Genomic DNA, 18120 nt, shown 5'->3' with positions numbered 1-18120 from the left:
CTTCTCCTGATTTTACGAATCATCTGGCCTTAAAAACGTCTGCTGTTCCTCTACGCTGCATTTTGCTGCCAATTCTAAGTCTGGCGAGGATGGATCTGCCAACTTGTTGGCTCTCTGTTCTAAAAGAGAACATTATAAAGGAGAATTTGTGAGTTAGCTGATTTGTAAACACTACAGCAAGTCACCATGTAAACATGTTGCTTACATCCCTATTATTTCTCTCAAGCAGTTTACCTGGCACCTGACGTTGAACTCCAGGATCTTCCTCTCCTACTGATACTACAGTTGCTTCACATGTGAAAAAGACCAGCTTCTTTTTGTAGCATAAAAAAAACCCAATCCTTAATTAAACAGTACTAACAAAGCCTCTTGATAATTAGAATAGGAGAGTCACTGGCAATATTTTGGGTATAAATGAGACCCGCAGGTGCGCTCGCAGTTGTACAGTAGGATGCAGTTCAAACGTAGCCAATTAGAGAAACAGAACAGGTAAATAAATAGCAGAAGGCTCTAGACACATTGCTCATTTGACGCTGTTACTATTACTATTGTGTAAAAACCTTCTCTAAGATTGCTTGATAAGATGAATGTGGCAGTTGTTATCTGAACAAAACAATTAAATGAAATCAGTACTTGCATAGACATGGTTTGCAGTTTTGGGCGCTGTATGCCCTTTCATTCACAAGTACTTTCCACGAAAGGAAACTCTGGTGATGCATGAATCACAGCACACTATCACGTGGGCTCCTTTTAGGTCACTGTGATGGAAAACAGTTATATGTAAGTACCGCTCCTGAAACCAAGGTTGGTTATGCATCAAAGTCTGTGCTTTAAAGCTTCAGCAATAACGTCTGCTGGAAAAACATGATTGACACAGCAGAGGGAACACCATCCGCCTCTGAGGAGTGGAAAGAGAGACAGACTGAAACATCAATCTTGTGCATAAAATCTATTTATTGTTGGTACAGAGCGAGGCATATCCGTCAGTACTTGATAGGAGTGAGGAGCACAACAGAATCACTTCATGTAAATAAAGGCCATGTTACATCCTAAGTGTTGGATCATTAACATCATTCCAGCAGAAGGCCTGCAGAGAGACTTCATTAAGTTACATAATTTGTGAAATAAGTTAAAGCGCTATTAACATCATTGTACATTGTAAGGAAAACTTTAATAGGGGCAACAAATACCGGCTGTACAGTGAGGAGCAGCAGCTGACTGGCCCACGAAGTGCCACCACGTCCCGACACACCAAGTGTTACATACCCGTGCCTTTGACAACGAGAAGTTTTTCAGGAGATTCTACAATGAAATAGCAGCATTTGAAGGATATTTCCCCTTTCTAAGGTCAGTGAAAGGTTCTTTTCTTTTCCTTCTTTCAATCACCAATAAGTGGATTTTACTAAGACTGAACAGTATCTTCGGATGTATGATTTCTGATGTAATAAGATACAGGTCTTGGCTTTTCAAATGGTCACACTGATTGAGCCGTGATGGCTGCTGCTCTTGAAATGGCTCTTCCAGTTCTTCTCTTTATTGGTCTGCCCTGTAAATGGGCTGTCATATCATTCTTGGGAAAAAATGCTCTTCTGCTGAAATTAGAGTTGATGGTCTTGTGCTTGATTTGGACAATGCCTTTATCCTCCTCTCCCAAGCATGCTCTGCTAAGAAAGTGGTCAGGGGGAAGGGAGAGGGAGAAACACATATTTCAATAACACAGAATTATTCCAAAGAAGTTTGGCTGCAGTTCCTTCTCAGGAATTGCAATTTTTTAAATTAAAATATAAAAAAGAAACATTGTCAACATACACATCATCACAGAGACAAATCACAGAGACAGAAGGAAGCTATTTGAGGACTCAACAAGCCAGCCAGTTGGAGGCCTGAAGAGCTGCAGGAACGATTCCTTTTCATCCAGCCTAATGCTATCACGGCTCTAGTTATGCTATGGCTATTAAAGAAATTAAAACATCTGACCTTACAATAACATAAATTCCATTCCCAGCAACTACATACTTGAGGAAATATATCCTGAAGTCATACAACACTAAGTACCTTCCCTGCCTACCTCCTTCCTGTGTTCTGAGTCATCATCAAAATCTCAATAGTCTGAACATGTTGCACTGACGTTGCACTTCATTAATGACCTCCTGTGCACAGCCAGGCCACCAAGAGCCAGAAGTATAGATCTGTCAAGCAGTCAAGAGTTATTCCTACTTCCACACCAGAGAGCTCTGCCATCAAGGTCTTGACTCCTCAGAAAGGTCCTGGCTTCTACCATGAAAATGCAGACTTGCAAGGACAGTACGTAGGGCTCTACTAAGAACTTCCTACTGACATGATCTAGAAATAATGAGCCTGCAGAAACGAGCACACATGTATGGATACTACTTGTCTAGATGAGTAAGGAGAACAGAAAGTGGGATCTAATAGGACACTGACAGGCTAGGCAGTAAAAGGAGGCACGCTGGAGGCCATCTATGTCCACTAGAGGAGTACAACATTGATCAAGGCAATCTATTGTTCTTGCCTTCAAAATACAGGAAATAGGGAAGACTGTAATTACAAGTCTCTTTGTAAGAAATTTGATAATTTTGGGGGCTTTTGTAAGGAGCAAGCCCAAATGTAAGCCTTGAAATCTTACAGGAAACCTACAAACAGCTGACTCAAGTATTTGAGCAGCACTATCTGGCCAGACAGTGCACATTGTCTTGAGAGTCTGGACTGCATTGCCAGAGTCACAGAAGTTAGGGCTCGGGAAAATTAAAAGGAATGAAAAACCTGTTGTCATGTATGGCTTTAACCAAATTCTCATGGTATTTCTAAAAATAACCCAGTGAACAATTCAACTAGATCAAGCAGTGTTTCTGCAGGGATTACGAGGTGTGCTGAGGAGCAGGACAGCGTGCACAGGAAACAACGGTAGAAGTCCTTGTGATCACAAATATTCTCCAGAATCTATGGTAGAGAAGCACACACTGACAAAAGAAAAGGAGTCGGTTTTATGCTCCCTAGGTACTATTAAAAAAAAAATACGGGAAACATTTATTAGTTAACAAAATCTCCAATCTCAGTTTGACAGCATCCCCAACGGAGATTTCTGTAAAACTGATGAAGACTACTTTACCTGGAAGACTTTTTGCAGGGGTATTACAGAAGCTTGCTTGAAGCCATCACTGGGCTGAATATTAACTTTATGTAAATTTAACACTGCATAAGTTAACGCAGGAAATTCCCAAAAGATCTTAGAAAAACTGTGTTACTTTTTTTTTTTTTCTTATTTAATGTTCTAAGGAAAGAAATCACAGGTATTTGTTCACCGCATGTATTTCTGCCCGCAGAATTTAATCTTCAGACAATTGGGAGTGTCCCAGGGCTTGCTTTGGTTTTGTCTACATTTTGGGTTTTTTTTTAATGTTCTTTACTGACTCTTGCCATTTAACATCACCTACAAATGAACTTCATGTATTGAAAATTTTTTTCTTCTGTTTTTTTCATTATACCAATGCAGGTGTGATGGGGACATGGTCTGACTCTTCCATAATAAACTTCCTTCAAAAAGGTAGTGTTAAATGGTGACCATGAAAGACAATGCCTTTTTATTGAGTTTCGGTTCGGTGTTTCCAGCTACACTAATTTTACATATTTTTCTATTAGATTGTGGCATCTAGTAAAAAATACTGGAGGATGAGGCTAAACTAATGCTTTTATTCTGACTAGGATGCATGATTAAGGACCACTCTATCCCACAAATTAAAATAATGGTTACAAGAAGGCTGAAGGATAACATTTCATAGCCAGGCTGTCAGACACCAGCAGCTGTTGGTATCATTCTTTGAAGTACTTTCAAATCTCACCTGCCTGCAGAGACTTGCATCCCTCTGAAATTCAACGGACTAATAGGAAACCATTGCAGACATTTCATTACGCTACAGTCCAGTGTGTTTCCTCTATAGGAAACCAAGGTTACGGGGAGTCCTAATTTAAAAAAAAAAAAAAAAAAAAAGGGTATTTTAACAGCCACTGTGTCCATATCAGCGGACAGCAAACTAGGATAAGTGGTAAAAATGCCACTGGATGATCCGTATTAGTGCAGTGACTGCTCTGGCTGGAGTTACTTCAGCAGTGGGAGCACAAATACATGCCACAGACTATCCTAATATCTTCCCCTTAATGGCTCCATTAAGTAGTTTTTTCTCTCCATTACTATTATAATAAAATGCAAACATTAATAATAGAGTTTAATTTATCTCACTAGCTTCTCATGACTTTGGGAGAAGATTTAAAGTGAAGATACAACCATGTGTCAAACTCCTCTGAATTAACAGCTCTCTGGGCCTTCCTAACAAGGGGAGAAAAGGACAGATAGAGACATGAGATTACAGACAGGATGAGAAATAAGGAGCATACAGAAAAGGGTGAGATAATTATAAGCAAGATAGGAAAGAAAGAGGAGTCAATAAATTCAATTTATGAAAAGCACAGAGTGTGCTCAGCGTGAGCACAAGTGCCCAGACTCACCGCCAGGAAATCGGATTAGTTAACTTATTTGGTTTTCAATATCTTGGTCTATTCCCTCTAGCAAATTTTCTTCTTTGTTTCTTGTAGTCACTGTCAGTTAACTTTTTCATTTCTGAATCTGCTATTTATCCAACTCCTCTGTCTTCCAACCAAGCACACATAGTAGGTAATTTTGCAGTATTTTGTAACAGCGTCTAGCAATTATTTCCAAGTAACTCTTTGTCTGGACTTCTGGGCAATCAGCGAGTAAAAACAATTACAATTACAGCTGCAACACATGGAGGATGAGCTGTAGAGGACTGATGTTCATTATGGAAAACAATTGTTCCTGCTTGCAAATATTTCCATCATAAAAAGCTTCTCTGTTATCATAAGAGAGAAATCTCTCCGAATTCTCATCTTGAAGGATGTGTGAAAGAGAATAAGAAGAATTTAGGAAACACTTTTAACTACTTGACAGGTCTGGTTGAAGATCTTCAACAAAAAAGGTGTTTAAAAGGGTTCAAAAACCTAATGCTCATATTTATGCAATTTCCTTTTCCTGCACCTTCTGAACATGAATTAATTCATCCTCATCATAGTCTTCTGAAGAAATTCGTATCGGATACAAATTTCAGTTATAGTTTAAACATGCATGAGTAATTAATCTAAATTATCTAGTTACTGAAAAAAAAAATACAGAATTATAAATACAGTAAATTAGCGTTCCAGATGATGCAAGCCCCAGTAAAAACCTGGTCCACTACACAACAACCTAATATTATTCCATGGCCTTTTTTCTAAAATGTCTGAGAAACACCCATGGTCCATTAACTTCAGACTGGATTTTGGAATACAAAAATCACGCTAAGGGAAAACTTAGAACAAACATACACACGAAGTATTGTTTGTCATCGTAGGAATTAACTAAAAAAATTGCAATTCAATTGAAAGGAAAAAAAAAATCCAGTTCAAAAGGTCCTGGAGAACTGTACAGCTTGGGGAAGAAGAGGATGAGCAAAATTTGCTGGCTGGAGCCATAGCAGCTCCTGCGCCCAAGGCAGGCAGCTGGTTGCACCTCTCACGCTTGGGTGTCTGAGCATGGCTCAACCATCTTTCCAAAACTAATAAAGTGTAAGTAGCTTTATGGAAGAAAGCCTCAGGCTAGGACATCAGGAAAATTTTTCATGAGCAGCAAGAAGTGGCAGGCTGTAGAGTTTTTAAGGAAATGAAGGAGCTCGGGAGCTTGGTGCATTAACAAGTGGGCAGGAGAAACAGCAAAGGATATGTCGAAGGAGATGATTTTGAAAGGGACAGGGTGATCTCACTGGCTTCTATATCTCATCACATGGATCCACTTTAAAGTTTTCACTGATAATCATATGTTTAATATCATAAAGTGATTTTGGAGCTGCCCAGACAGCTGCCCAAATTGTCCTCATCCTGCACTGTTCAGAGAGCAACCGTGCTACAGCTGTTAATGGAGTTTGTCTTCCAGCACTGCCAGTCCAGCCAGGCTGCCTGTGCAAAAAGGAGCACACTAACTACACAAACAAGGAATTAACAATTATAGCACCGCACAAATGTATTAAGTGCTGCGGACTAAGCAGCTGCTTTAGCATAGCCACGCAACTCTTGGCTCCTACCATGTTTTACATAGGACTAGACCACAAGCTGTCTTGTTCAGTATCTTTATCGATGACCTGGAGGAGGGGATCGAGTGCTCCCTCAGTAAGTTTGCAGATGACACCAAGTTGGGTGGGAGTGTTGATCTGCTGGAGGGTAGGAGGGCTATGCAGAGGGATCTGGACAGGCTGGATCGATGGGCAGAGGTCAACTGTATGAGGTTTAACAAGGCCAAGTGCCGGGTCCTGCACTTGGGTCACAACAACCCCATGCAACGCTCCAGGCTTGGGGAGGAGCGGCTGGAGAGCTGCCCGGAGGAAAGGGACCTGGGGGTGCTGGTTGACAGCCAGCTGAACATGAGCCAGCAGTGTGCCCAGGTGGCCAAGAAGGCCAACAGCGTCCTGGCCTGGATCAGCAATAGTGTGCCCAGCAGGAATAGGGAAGTGATCGTGCCCCTGTACTCGGCACTGGTGAGGCCGCACCTTGAATCCTGTGTTCAGTGTTGGGCCCCTCACTACAAGAAGGACATTGAGGGGCTGGAGCGTGTCCAGAGAAGGGCAACGGAGCTGGTGAGGGGTCTGGAGCACAAGTCTTATGAGGAGAGGCTGAGGGAACTGGGGGTGTTCAGTCTGGAGAAGAGGAGGCTGAGGGGAGACCTTATCGCTCTCTACAACTGCCTGAAAGGGGGTTGTGGTGAGGTGGGGGTTGGTCTCTTCTCCCAAGTAACTAGTGATAGGATGAGAGGAAATGGCCTCAAGTTGCACCAGGGAAGGTTTAGATTGGATATTAGGAAAAATTTCTTCACCAAGACAGTGGCAAGCATTGGCACAGGCTGCCCAGGGACGTGGTGGAGTCGCCATCTCTGGAAGTGTTCAAAAAAACGTGTGGATGTGGTGCTTCAGGACATGGTTTAGGGGACACGGTGGTGCTGGAGTAATGGTTGGACTTGATGATCTTGAAGGTCCTTCCCAATCTAGTGATTCTGTGATTCTGTGTGAACTCCAGCAAGATATTCTGTAGCACCAGAGCAAGACTGCACCAGTGTAACAGCAAAAAGGGCACGGTGAATGATTATAGTTGAAGTCTTACTACTTTTCTGTACAGGCAGAATGAACTCGAGTGAAAATTATTATCATTATCAAATACTAGATGTGCTTGCTGGGTCTCTGCTAATACATTAGAGCATGCGTTTTCATATGTCCAAATATTAACTCATAGGTTTTAGCAGAAATAAAGATCGAGTTATTTAAGCTCTGTTAACATACACTCCACATACAGCCTCTAAGCGCACTTGCAGTTGGCTGCTTTAAGAACACAGTCGGGGTCAGCATATGCATCTCTGTATTTGAAAGACGTAAGCTATTGAAAAAGAATCATGTTTAGAAATTTTATCTTCTTTTAACTGAAAGACGTATATATTATTATCATTTTCCCTTACGCTGCAGTAATAAAGCATTAACGTTTATTATCTACAGTAACAACCCCTGCCTAGCAAATTGGTTAAGAGGGGGGCAAGACCAGGTAAACGGTAGTATTAAACTCTCAGGGTACATAACATAAAAGAAATCAAGACTTCCAACTGGTGAGCTATCTAGTTTGAGCCATCCATTCATTTCTTACTGAAAGTGGTCGTATTTGTGACAAACAGTACCATGTAGTTTGATCCCCTTGTTTTACTGCTGAAACTGCAGATGCCAGGAAACATCTGCCAACAGCGATAGCTACTACACTAAACAAGAGCTTCCCAAGAGAAGAGAGGGAAACCGTAGCATTTAAATAAATTGAAAGCGGACTCCACAGAGCTTGGGAGAAGGTACACATCGTATGAACAGTACTGCTTTAGCAGCAGAAGGACTAACTGGATAATCCGATATCCGACAGTCATCTTCTCTTCTTCATTCCATCATTAATTCAGTGGCAATATTTCTACACCCACCTGTTTGGCATGATTGACACAACGCAGGTACTGGTCAGCCAAGGCAGAGCAGCTGAGGGTCTCCTGAGCGTGTTGCCGATAACATTGCAGAATTTTATCCTGCAGATCAGCGCAGATTGGATGAGACTCATATCGCCTGGGGAAAGAGAAAAAAACATTTTGGTTTCCTTCTCAAAAAGATTGCAGGAAAGATGCGACTCTTTTTTTAAAATTTTTTTTTTTTAAAGACATAAACTAAATAATAGAAGTGAAGGAAAACACTTTAAAGTTATAAACAAAGGCTGTTTCTAGAGCTATTTGGGCTATACAATGGGTAACATCAGACACAAACACCGAAGTGAGCTGCAGAAGTTTGGCTATTGGGACCATAAGCGTCCTGCTGATCCAGAACTCAGGTTCCAGCTGGCAGAGAAAATGAACATCCACCGTCATATAAACACACATCTTTAACTGAAGACCCCAGCAACGACGAAGCACATCTGATCTCACCTACAGCAGAAAAACAGTCACAGAACCACAGGAAAACTTCATCGCTGTATAGCCCTGTGACCATCTTGTTAAATATTGCCCCTGCATAAAAGTGAAATCACCCATTGGGCTGACCTCGAGAACATAAAAACCCCGCTACCATCAGCAAAATACACAACCTACTGATGATAGCCTCTATTTTTGGCACATCCTCCTTCCCATCGCCTCAATTCTAATCCTGACGCTATATGTGCAAGTTATTTAGGAATTTAATCTATTTTCTTTACTGTATGGATTCATTACTCTTGCCATCGTTTTGGCTGATGCAATACACTTTTTGCCTTCAATGGAAGTCAAAGGAATAGAAGCTCCTTTAGTCTGTCCTGTAAAATCCAACCTCTTTTGGACAAAAATCTTGGCACTTGCATTAATCTGTGAAATGTTAGCCACACTGATAGTGCCACAGAATTAAAATGGGGATACAATACTTTCCTATTTTAAAAGTAAGGGGGTTGGCAAAGGGTTTCAGAGATGAAGTGCTCATTGAGATTTTAGGCTAACTGGACATTTACTTTATAAATACTTTTTAAGGTACTCATTTCTATAAGAGACAATCAAATCACAACTAAACCCCTTTCACACCAAAGAGAAAATATTTCAATGGCAGAAAAAAACACATGAAAATTTAGAAAACCATTTATAGTTCATATGCCTTGAAAACAACTATTTGCTTGATGTGTGTGAACTGTATACTTAACACACCTTCCCATTTACCCTAGCCCGCCAGTGGCTGCTTTAACATCCATGCCAGCCCATATTATTTTTAGTTCAATAAGGTCATTAAAAAAATGAGACTCATCAGCCACAGTATCCTCAGGTGAATATTCTGTTCCTTCTTATTTTGCTGATTGGCCAAGGCAGATCTCTATTTTACTACAGTAAGAAAGTGAAATGCGAAACACAATGCAGTTCCTTAGGGGAATTGACTTCTTGGCAATCACTCAAGATGTAGTACCAAAAAAAAGGAACGTGAAGTTGCCTTAACTTTATAGTGTATACCTATATAAAACATCCCTCTTACTCTTTTCATTCATTACCATATATCTGTGAAATGCCTAAACCAGCATTTAAATGCAGTCCCAGGTGTTTACAGTTTATGATCTGAAAGTTCCAACTTCTGTAGGCTCTTACGGATGAGGATTTTCCCTTAATCTCCCCTCTGCTGATATCAGCAAGCACTTCAAAAGCGTGTTAGGCATCAAAACGTATGACCATAAACTGCTGCACACCGACTGATTATGGCAAGGTCTGTATCGGGATGGAGTACGAGAGGAAGCACCACGTACGCTCTTTGTAGACATGACTCACAGTGGTGATGATTTAGGTCCAACTAAACCAGTATTCATTTTAAATGCCTGAATCCCTCATCTGGATTGAGAAACCAATACAATAGACAGTGAGTTAACAAAAAATACACACAGTAAACCTAGCTGTGCCTTTATTCACAACTGATTTTAAAGTGACTTCTTATATAAAGGTGAAGAGTGAAGGAAATGGGCTGCTGTACACTGGCTACATAAATTCTGTAAATGTACTCAGAGCCATTTCAACAGGGGTACTCTGTAACCCACCTTAAGGAGCTTTTCTGATTGCGTTTTGACCCAAGCCATGCCATTAGTGACCGTTCAAAGTCTACTTACTACCCCTTATTTGAACGTTGCCAACCATATCGGAGCCCTGTAAGACACGTCGTCTCCTGCCCCACCGTTCCTTGTTTTCATACTATGACTTTTCACTGGTGATTTTTTGAAACACTGCCTGTCCTTCCAGGCACTGCAGACCCAACGCAAGTCAATGCGAAACAAGGCAACTTCCTTCAAGTCAGCAAAGTCCATTTTCTTGGATTAATCTGTTGAAAGAGAGCACTGTCTCCATATTGATCTGCTGTGCTTGCTGCGCTACCCTAATGCACTATTTGCGCTTTTGGGAAAACGCTAAATGAGATTACTGTCTACCATCAGATGGCCATAAACCACGTGCCGCAGGATCTCCCGTTCAGGAAAGAAGGTTGCAATGTGCATTATGGTAACCCCACCGAAGGGTTTGCGATTGATTTCGGTTTGGTGATGGATGACAGGACTCGCAGACGGATGGTCAGAAACTGCCAACAGCAAGGAAACTCCTCAAAAGGGAAATGAAGTATCTCCTTAAAACAGGACTTCCCTAACATTCCTAGGAATAAGGGTAATTTAACAGAAGCATTTAAGGGTCTGTGGGGCTTGACTGAAGAAAAAGCTTGTAAGAAAAGGTAGACAGTGCAAAATCAGTAATTATGTGGAATCTGTAGTAAAAACGTGGAGGTTTTAAATACCTGAATGGATAAAGAAACGTGGTCTGGTCCCAGAGCTGACCCTGCTTCGAGCAGAAGGTCCCTTCCCTGAACGACGCCACGTGCTGAGAGAGAGCTCTGTATTTTGGGACACATGCCAGCGAAAGTGTCCTTTTTTTTTCTTTTAAAATCACTTGGGAATTTCACAACTAAACTGAAGGAAAAATACACAATGTAGCAGTGAACAAGCACTGCCAGGGAAGCCTGACAGATCTCCATCTCCATTCAGTGCAACTCAGTAGCTACAGAATAAACACACATGAAATCTAAAATGCTTTTCTTAGCAAAAGTCAATAGGAACAGCAGTCTGGTCTGCACCGTGCACCACATGGCACGCTAGTAATGATGTGTTTTTATTAAGTTTACAATTACTTGATCTGCTTTCGCTTTCCCAGCTGCTCCTCAAGCACCTCACATGCTAGCAGAATATTTCTGTGTGCTGGAATAAACCTCCAAGGGAGTCGCGCACCCACCTTTTCCATCAAGTTGATGCAGCGCAATCTTATAAAGGTAATAGGATGAAGACACAAAAGAAAATGAGAGAGAGTCTTAAAAAGAAATATTCTATGCTAAAGCATGAAGAGAAAATTTAATGAAGGTAACTTTGTACTCATCTAGCCTCTCTCAAAGAGCATAGCTGATTGTACTCCTGAGGGCGCCGAGAAAGAAGCCCCTTCATGGCATTCAAACAAAACGTCTACTAAAGAGGAAATTTGAAATCACCACGGTAAGCTTTACAAGTTTCGTGATAAAACTGACATTCTGACTGAAGGAATCTGAATCGCTGATGAGTTTCCAGCTGTGCAGGTATCTGGCATAATCCCATCCGATCAGGTCTTCAGGCAATTGTCATAAAATATGGAAAAAAAAATAGCAACAAAAACCCAGCACGCATTACAAAAAATATTGCCATTAGATGGTCAGAAGTATCCAGGGCTTAATTTTATTCCTCGTTAAAATGCTGACACCTATCACAAGCATCTGTTTTTATTTGTGTAACCCTCGGCATCTAAGGCTATCCCTGGACTACTAAATAAAACAGACCAGAGATGACCCTCTGGGTCCAAGGCCAAGCAGCATGATACAGCACAACCTGCATCTCTTAAGCGTAAAACCTTGCCTTCTCCTCCGAACGAGCAGCTTAGCACATCCACATCCAAACTGCAAACCGGGGATGGTCCCCAGCAGATGCTGTTCCCCATCATGCCCGGTGCTTCCCAGGGAAGCGTTAGCTCCAAAACACAACCCTATAAACGCACGTGCTACCAATCAGACCCAACGCACCAGCACAGGAGAGCGCTGGAGACGATGTCCTGACCTGTTTTATTCACTTCTGCTGATGTAGGAAAGAAGTCACACTGTGACCAGACCCCAACTGCGATAGGTAGCATGCGAAGAAGAAAAAAAAAAAGGAGGCCGTTTCTTTTCTCGACATGCTTATAACGCACGCGAAGATGAGAAACAACAATTTGATGGTGAAACAAAAGGAAGCGGAGGCAATCCGTACCCTGGCGACAGAGAGCCCGCTCGGTACAGCCCCAGCCTAACTGTTTTCAAGTGCTTTATGAGCACCCAAGAGGATTTTTAGAGGGATTTGTGGGAAGTTAAACAATTGACATCGTCTACACCTAGCAGAAATTCCCTCTGAGAAACAGTGAAAATGGGTGCTTGTTTGAAAATTGGGTGAGTGAGGGATGGAAGGTGGCATCATGAGTGGTTCAGAGAGAAAGTACATAAGGAACTGGAAATAGCAGTGAAATGGGACACAAAGGGCTTCAAAAGCGAAGACGCACAACTTGCGTGTGATGCAACTGAAGGGGAAGCCAGCGGCGGGATGAAAGGAGATGATGTGAATACGGGGTGGGAAACTGCTTTCAACAGACATCATCAGGGCAAGATTTCACTTCTGGCCAGGGGAAAACAACAATAATTAAAAAAAAAAAAAGTTGCGGTAAATGGTAGTCTGAACTGTGATGGGTTTAGCTGAGCAGATGGATGAGAAAGGCCGTGTTTGAGATACTTTGCATAAAGAGTCAGCAAGAGCAAAATGTAAGCTTAGCTGAGAAGACCTAGAGAGAAGGTCAGCTCAAAGATGAAGTGTAAGCGGCAAGTCTGAAACAGCAGCAGGACAGTGGCATTTTCCATGATGACACAAAAAGGTGGTGGTGAGGGGGTTCTTCTTTTTTTTAAGATTACCTTATCTAAAAAGAGCCACTTCCAACACCATCTCTGCTGACTGAATTTGCAGGACTTGTTCATAGTATAGAAAATAGTTGCAAAACAGATAACGGGAAAAAAGACAAAAGGGCATATGGTAATGAAAGTCCTTACTGATGCATCATTATTTTTAGGTTTTAAATTAATTTACTCTTTATATTAAATTATTTTTAAAAATTTTCTTCGCACGTTAAGTAAGTGATGACTTGAAAGTGCATTATGAAACATGTAAAGCACAAACCAAATGGTTATGTTCTTCTAAAAATCATTTGGAAGTAATACCACAGATCAGATTTCTGAAAATCTACAACTGATTTTACGAAGCAGTCCATAATCAAACTGTGCCCACACAGAGCCCTCAAAATTACCGTGTGGGAAGTGCTGCCAGCAAAAGATCAAGTACTGTAGAGTTGATTCCTGCTTTTATTTACACTTGACTACATAGTGTGACTTTTTCAAAAGGTGTAAAAGAAAAGAATCTGCCTAATGAATCTATGATGAAATGGTGCAAAAGAACCACAGTCATTTCTGCTCTGCTACAATCAAGAATGCTAAATGCATGTAGTGATACTAAAGAACTTACTTATGCAGAAGTTGGAATACAACTTACTCTGCCTGCTGATATATGTATCTTCTGCGCTTCTAGCGATCAGCTCCAGTGTTAATATTGCCCATGTTATTTTTAGACTCTTTTGCCTAAAAACCCGGCACTGAAAAAACCACAAGCAAATGTTTGTCATCCTCTCATTTATTTCACCTCTCACCCAGCCTTCTTAAAAGCAAATAAAATTCTGTCAAACACTCTGACCTTTGAAATTTAGGGATGGAGATGAGGAGGAAAGACACATCCCAGCATATTTACACACACACACACACATACTGCTTGAAGACAGACATTTAATTATGTCTAGATACTACTATGTCACGTTCAAGATGTTGACAAAAACCTGCTTTAACAACAAAGACTGGCAGATAGTACTATTGACCTTTTTAGATGCTTTTTTTTCACCTTGTGAATGTTTCTCACCTGGTAAAACACCTGGTATGTTGGTAGGATACTGGTTCAGCTTCCAACATAAGCAAAGGGGAAACCATTCTTTGTATTGCAACAACTTATTTATTGCATACGGGGAGGAAAGAGCATCTCTAAGATTAACAGAGAGAATTTACGATCTCAAATCTGGCAAAGCACATAAATACGAGCAGAACTCCAAGAAGTGAGTAATTCCACATTTGCATGTGCAAAGTTATGCACATTCTCAAACCCCTTGTTAGGCTGGGACTTACAACAGGAAGGCTTTAGGATGAGGATCAGAAAAGATTTCCTGGTTGTGAATCCTAATTAGACCGATGAACTAGTTGCCAAAGTAAGTCTTCAGACTCTTCGGACATTACATTAGGACTAGAACTCTTCAGCCTAAAGAAAGACAATTGCAAGTGAACATGAGATGGATCTGTGAAATCATCAATGGCAGACGGAAAAGGGGCAGCCAGGGAGGTTTTCTAGCAGTAGTTTTACAACGAAAAAAAAATTCAAGCCTTTTCCAAGCAACACACAATAAAAAGCTGGTACTCACTGCTAGAGGATACTGCCGTTATCATAAGCACATATGGGTTCAAACGATAATTATACAGCAATAAAAAGAGAAGTCCATCAAGAGATTATAAACAAAAATACAATGTTTGGCTCGGGAAAGCCCCACTCCACTACCTGTTCGAAGGTAAAATGGTATCACTGCATACTTCCCCTATTCTTACAGCGTTCCCTAAATACCCCAACTCCTAGCCGTTGCCCACCAAGCTAGAGGGACCTCTGATCCGACCTGCTGCGGCTGCTTGTACTCCAAACAGCTTGACGAGCATGTCATCAAATGAATGCAAGACTCCCATCAACCCCAACACACAAAATTAGATTGAATACTTTTATTTAAATTGATATGAATTGACTTTTATTATCCCAAACCATTATTCACTTATAAAATTCCCCTCTCTGAAAAAAAAGAACAAAAAACCCCCTTGAAATACAAAGCACACCAATATATTATTATACAAATGTACCTTACACACAGCTGGTCCTTGCAGCTGCCAAGGGAACCACATGTTGGAATTACCCAAATTTAGGATGTTAATTTTTTTAGCTTTAGTTTTTCTTGAATACCAGGATATTAAAATGAACAATCACATGGATGATAATGATACAAATTTTAGACTTCTAGCAGGGGCATACATGCCTTTACACTGTAGAAAAGATAGCGTAGTAACTGCAGTCTTTAATCAGAAGAAACTTTGGAAGGAGATGTTTTATCTACACGGAATATATGGTATCCATGTAATGTACCTATATGCTATATGTACTATAAAAAGAACTTGGTCTTGCACTGATCAAAACCAGTTCCCGTCTTTGGCAAGTTAAGAGAGGAAGAACGATCATCTCGGACATACATAAGTCTGTCCAACCACTTGGCAGAGCAAAAACCAAACTAATCCCACTACAAGAGTCAAATCTGCTCAGTCTGAACCGAGCAAAACCCCCCACTTTCACGCATACGTGATCAGCGTATCAACGCTTGCGTTTCAGGCCTCATAATGTAAATTCAGATCACAAATTATTTTTAGAGTTTGCACGTGGCATCACTTGAGCTCTGTCTCATTGCTCCGCCCAAAAAAATTATTTAATGAAGACTGGCAAGATTCCACTCGCTCAGCTGTTTATGAGGAACCAAGTCAAAGATCCCCACGGCAAACGACACCGGGTGGTGCCATTTCTTACTATGGGGGCTTTTTGGGAGGCTTTTTGGCACTACGGAGGTTTAGGCTGTGGCAAGCAGCAAGGGAGTTGCCGCTCTCTTCAGATCTAGCCAGAGCTCATGATAAGGTAGACCTATAGTCCCAGTCTTTGGAAAATTTCGTTGACGCTTTGACTGACATTTCTCATAGAAGTGGCTGACGCCAGCGGTTTGCAACATTGCTGTTCCAGGACTACTTGGGTGTGTTAACTAGCATTACATACTGTGTTAAAATACAATAGAATATTTCTGATTTTTAATGGAAAATTTAATTTTGCAGCAGTTTTAAACCTGCTTCTATGTAAAGGTGGCAAAAATATATACTTTCATTCACTTCCATTGATATTTTATCCATTTTAATTTTATTCCTGTCCCTATGTTAAATTTTCCACAGTAATGTTACATCACCATGTGTGTAAAGCGCACACACACAAAAGAATATAGACAGACCTAAACAAAGACCAAAACCCCAAATGAGCAGCATAAACCCAATACACGACAGCATACCACGCTGTAGATTTATTACTGCCACTTATTTCCCAAGAGCTATACAACTCACTTCAGGCTTTGTAAACTCATGAGTAACATGATTGTCCCAAAATCGTGGTAATAAAATCTTCACAGCACCTTACACCGCTACACTAAAAAAAACAGCTTTCCTTTTATATAGGTGCTATATAATGTGTTCTAATAAGAAGAAGCGTTTCTCATCTATAGCAAAGGTCAACTACTGCACTCCATGCGAAGCACCACGAGACACTAACTTGTGGCACATTATTATCCAAAAATTAGTCTCTAGAGCAATATACGTTTAACTATTTTCTTCAGCCATAAGAGGCCCAAAAGCCTGCTAGTGCCCGCAGAAATAAGAGATATTATGAGTAGAAGCAGTGTACAGAAAAAGCAATCAACAGTTAAACACTTCAAGCATCACTGGCCCTCTGGGTGATGATTATTTGAGGGAACTGAAGGTTGCAATCTTAAGAGATAGTAGAATAAATGCCAATTTTTCATTTGGGCATGAAGTTATTTAACAAAAAAGGCATGGATTCAGTCTGATAAGCTACAAAGACTACGTGCACTTCCCCAGGTCCTGCAGCGGGCTGTGGCGAGCCACCCTTTTCATAAAATATAATCAGCCGGGCTGCAACACAATAATGTGTTAGCAAACATACACAAAGAGTAATAATCACCCTGCGAACATGCTGATAATAAGTGGGTACTGGACCTTGCTATAATATATCTTAGCTTTAATGTGCTTGTACAGCGTGTTATAGAAATATTAAAATATAATACCCTCAACGTCCCTTTTAGCATCCTAGTAGGGAAAATGCAACTCTCACTGTGAACAAATCATGAACTGAACTTAGAGGGATGAGTTGTAAAGCACAGCATTCATGGTTTTTTCATTATTTTCATTATTTTTTCATTATTTTTCACTTCATTATTTTTCACTGCTTACTGGTGGATATTTCTCTGAGACTATTGTAAGACATGGTGGTACCTGGAAAAGCAGTTTAACACCAGAAGGTAGAAGGTATTGCAGGGAAACATCACTGCCAACTCACAAAGATCTTACAAAGGTCTCTTCATGCATTTGCTGTGTGCTGGCATCGTTAGTTAGACATGGATTATTTAATGGAACTTCAGTCTGATCCAAGAAAGGGTGTTTTATAACCTTACCACATATGATTTTTAAGTTGCTCTTTTTTTTTTTTTTTTGCCAAGGTCTTCAGATAGGCTGGTAGTGGAATGCTTTTTAGTTAAAGCATCTCAAGTTTGACAAACTTTAGATCAACCACTGAATCCTTCCCAGTTAGGTCATGCCCCTTGATTTCTACTGGTTCTCACTAAAGTTTTACTGCTAATTGCTGCTAACTGAGGAATTCAATTTGCTCCTGCTGCGGCACATCTTGTTACAAAGGATGGTACTAGGCTAAGAGAAAGCAAGTAATTCTTCTTGCCATCTACAGATGAAAACTGGTGATCTTTGCCATCAGGCTGGGGGTTTTGCTTTTGTTTTTAGGGGGTCTAAACATAACGGAGTCTGAAATAACCCTTACAGGAGAACAGTAATAATTCAGGGAAAATACCTCAGTGATGGAAATTGTAACAGAAAGAGCAATTTTTTCTAAAGACCTTTCCTCCCCCTCCTAGTATCACTTCTACAAGTAGGTAAAATCTAAGTGACCTCTTTC

General features: G+C 40.7%; 1 protein-coding gene across 1 annotated transcript in view; it reads right to left on the bottom strand.

The window, feature by feature from the left end:
- Nucleotides 1-1637: 1637 nt before the first annotated feature.
- CHCHD3 (coiled-coil-helix-coiled-coil-helix domain containing 3) overlaps nt 1638-18120 on the bottom strand; it is a gene marked incomplete at both ends in the record, with an annotated part of 171446 nt that continues 154963 nt past the window's right edge. The window contains 2 exons of the mRNA XM_082010818.1: nt 1638-1664; nt 8063-8198. Coding sequence (XP_081866944.1) covers nt 1638-1664; nt 8063-8198 — 163 coding nt within the window. The remainder of the gene's footprint in view (nt 1665-8062; nt 8199-18120) is intronic.

Source organism: Phaethon aethereus, assembly GCF_964289735.1.
Source record: "Phaethon aethereus genome assembly, chromosome: 1".
In the NCBI taxonomy this organism is placed as follows: Eukaryota; Metazoa; Chordata; class Aves; order Phaethontiformes; family Phaethontidae; genus Phaethon; species Phaethon aethereus.
The sequence above is the reverse complement of the archived record's forward strand: the minus strand, read 5'-3'. Positions and strand labels throughout refer to the sequence as shown.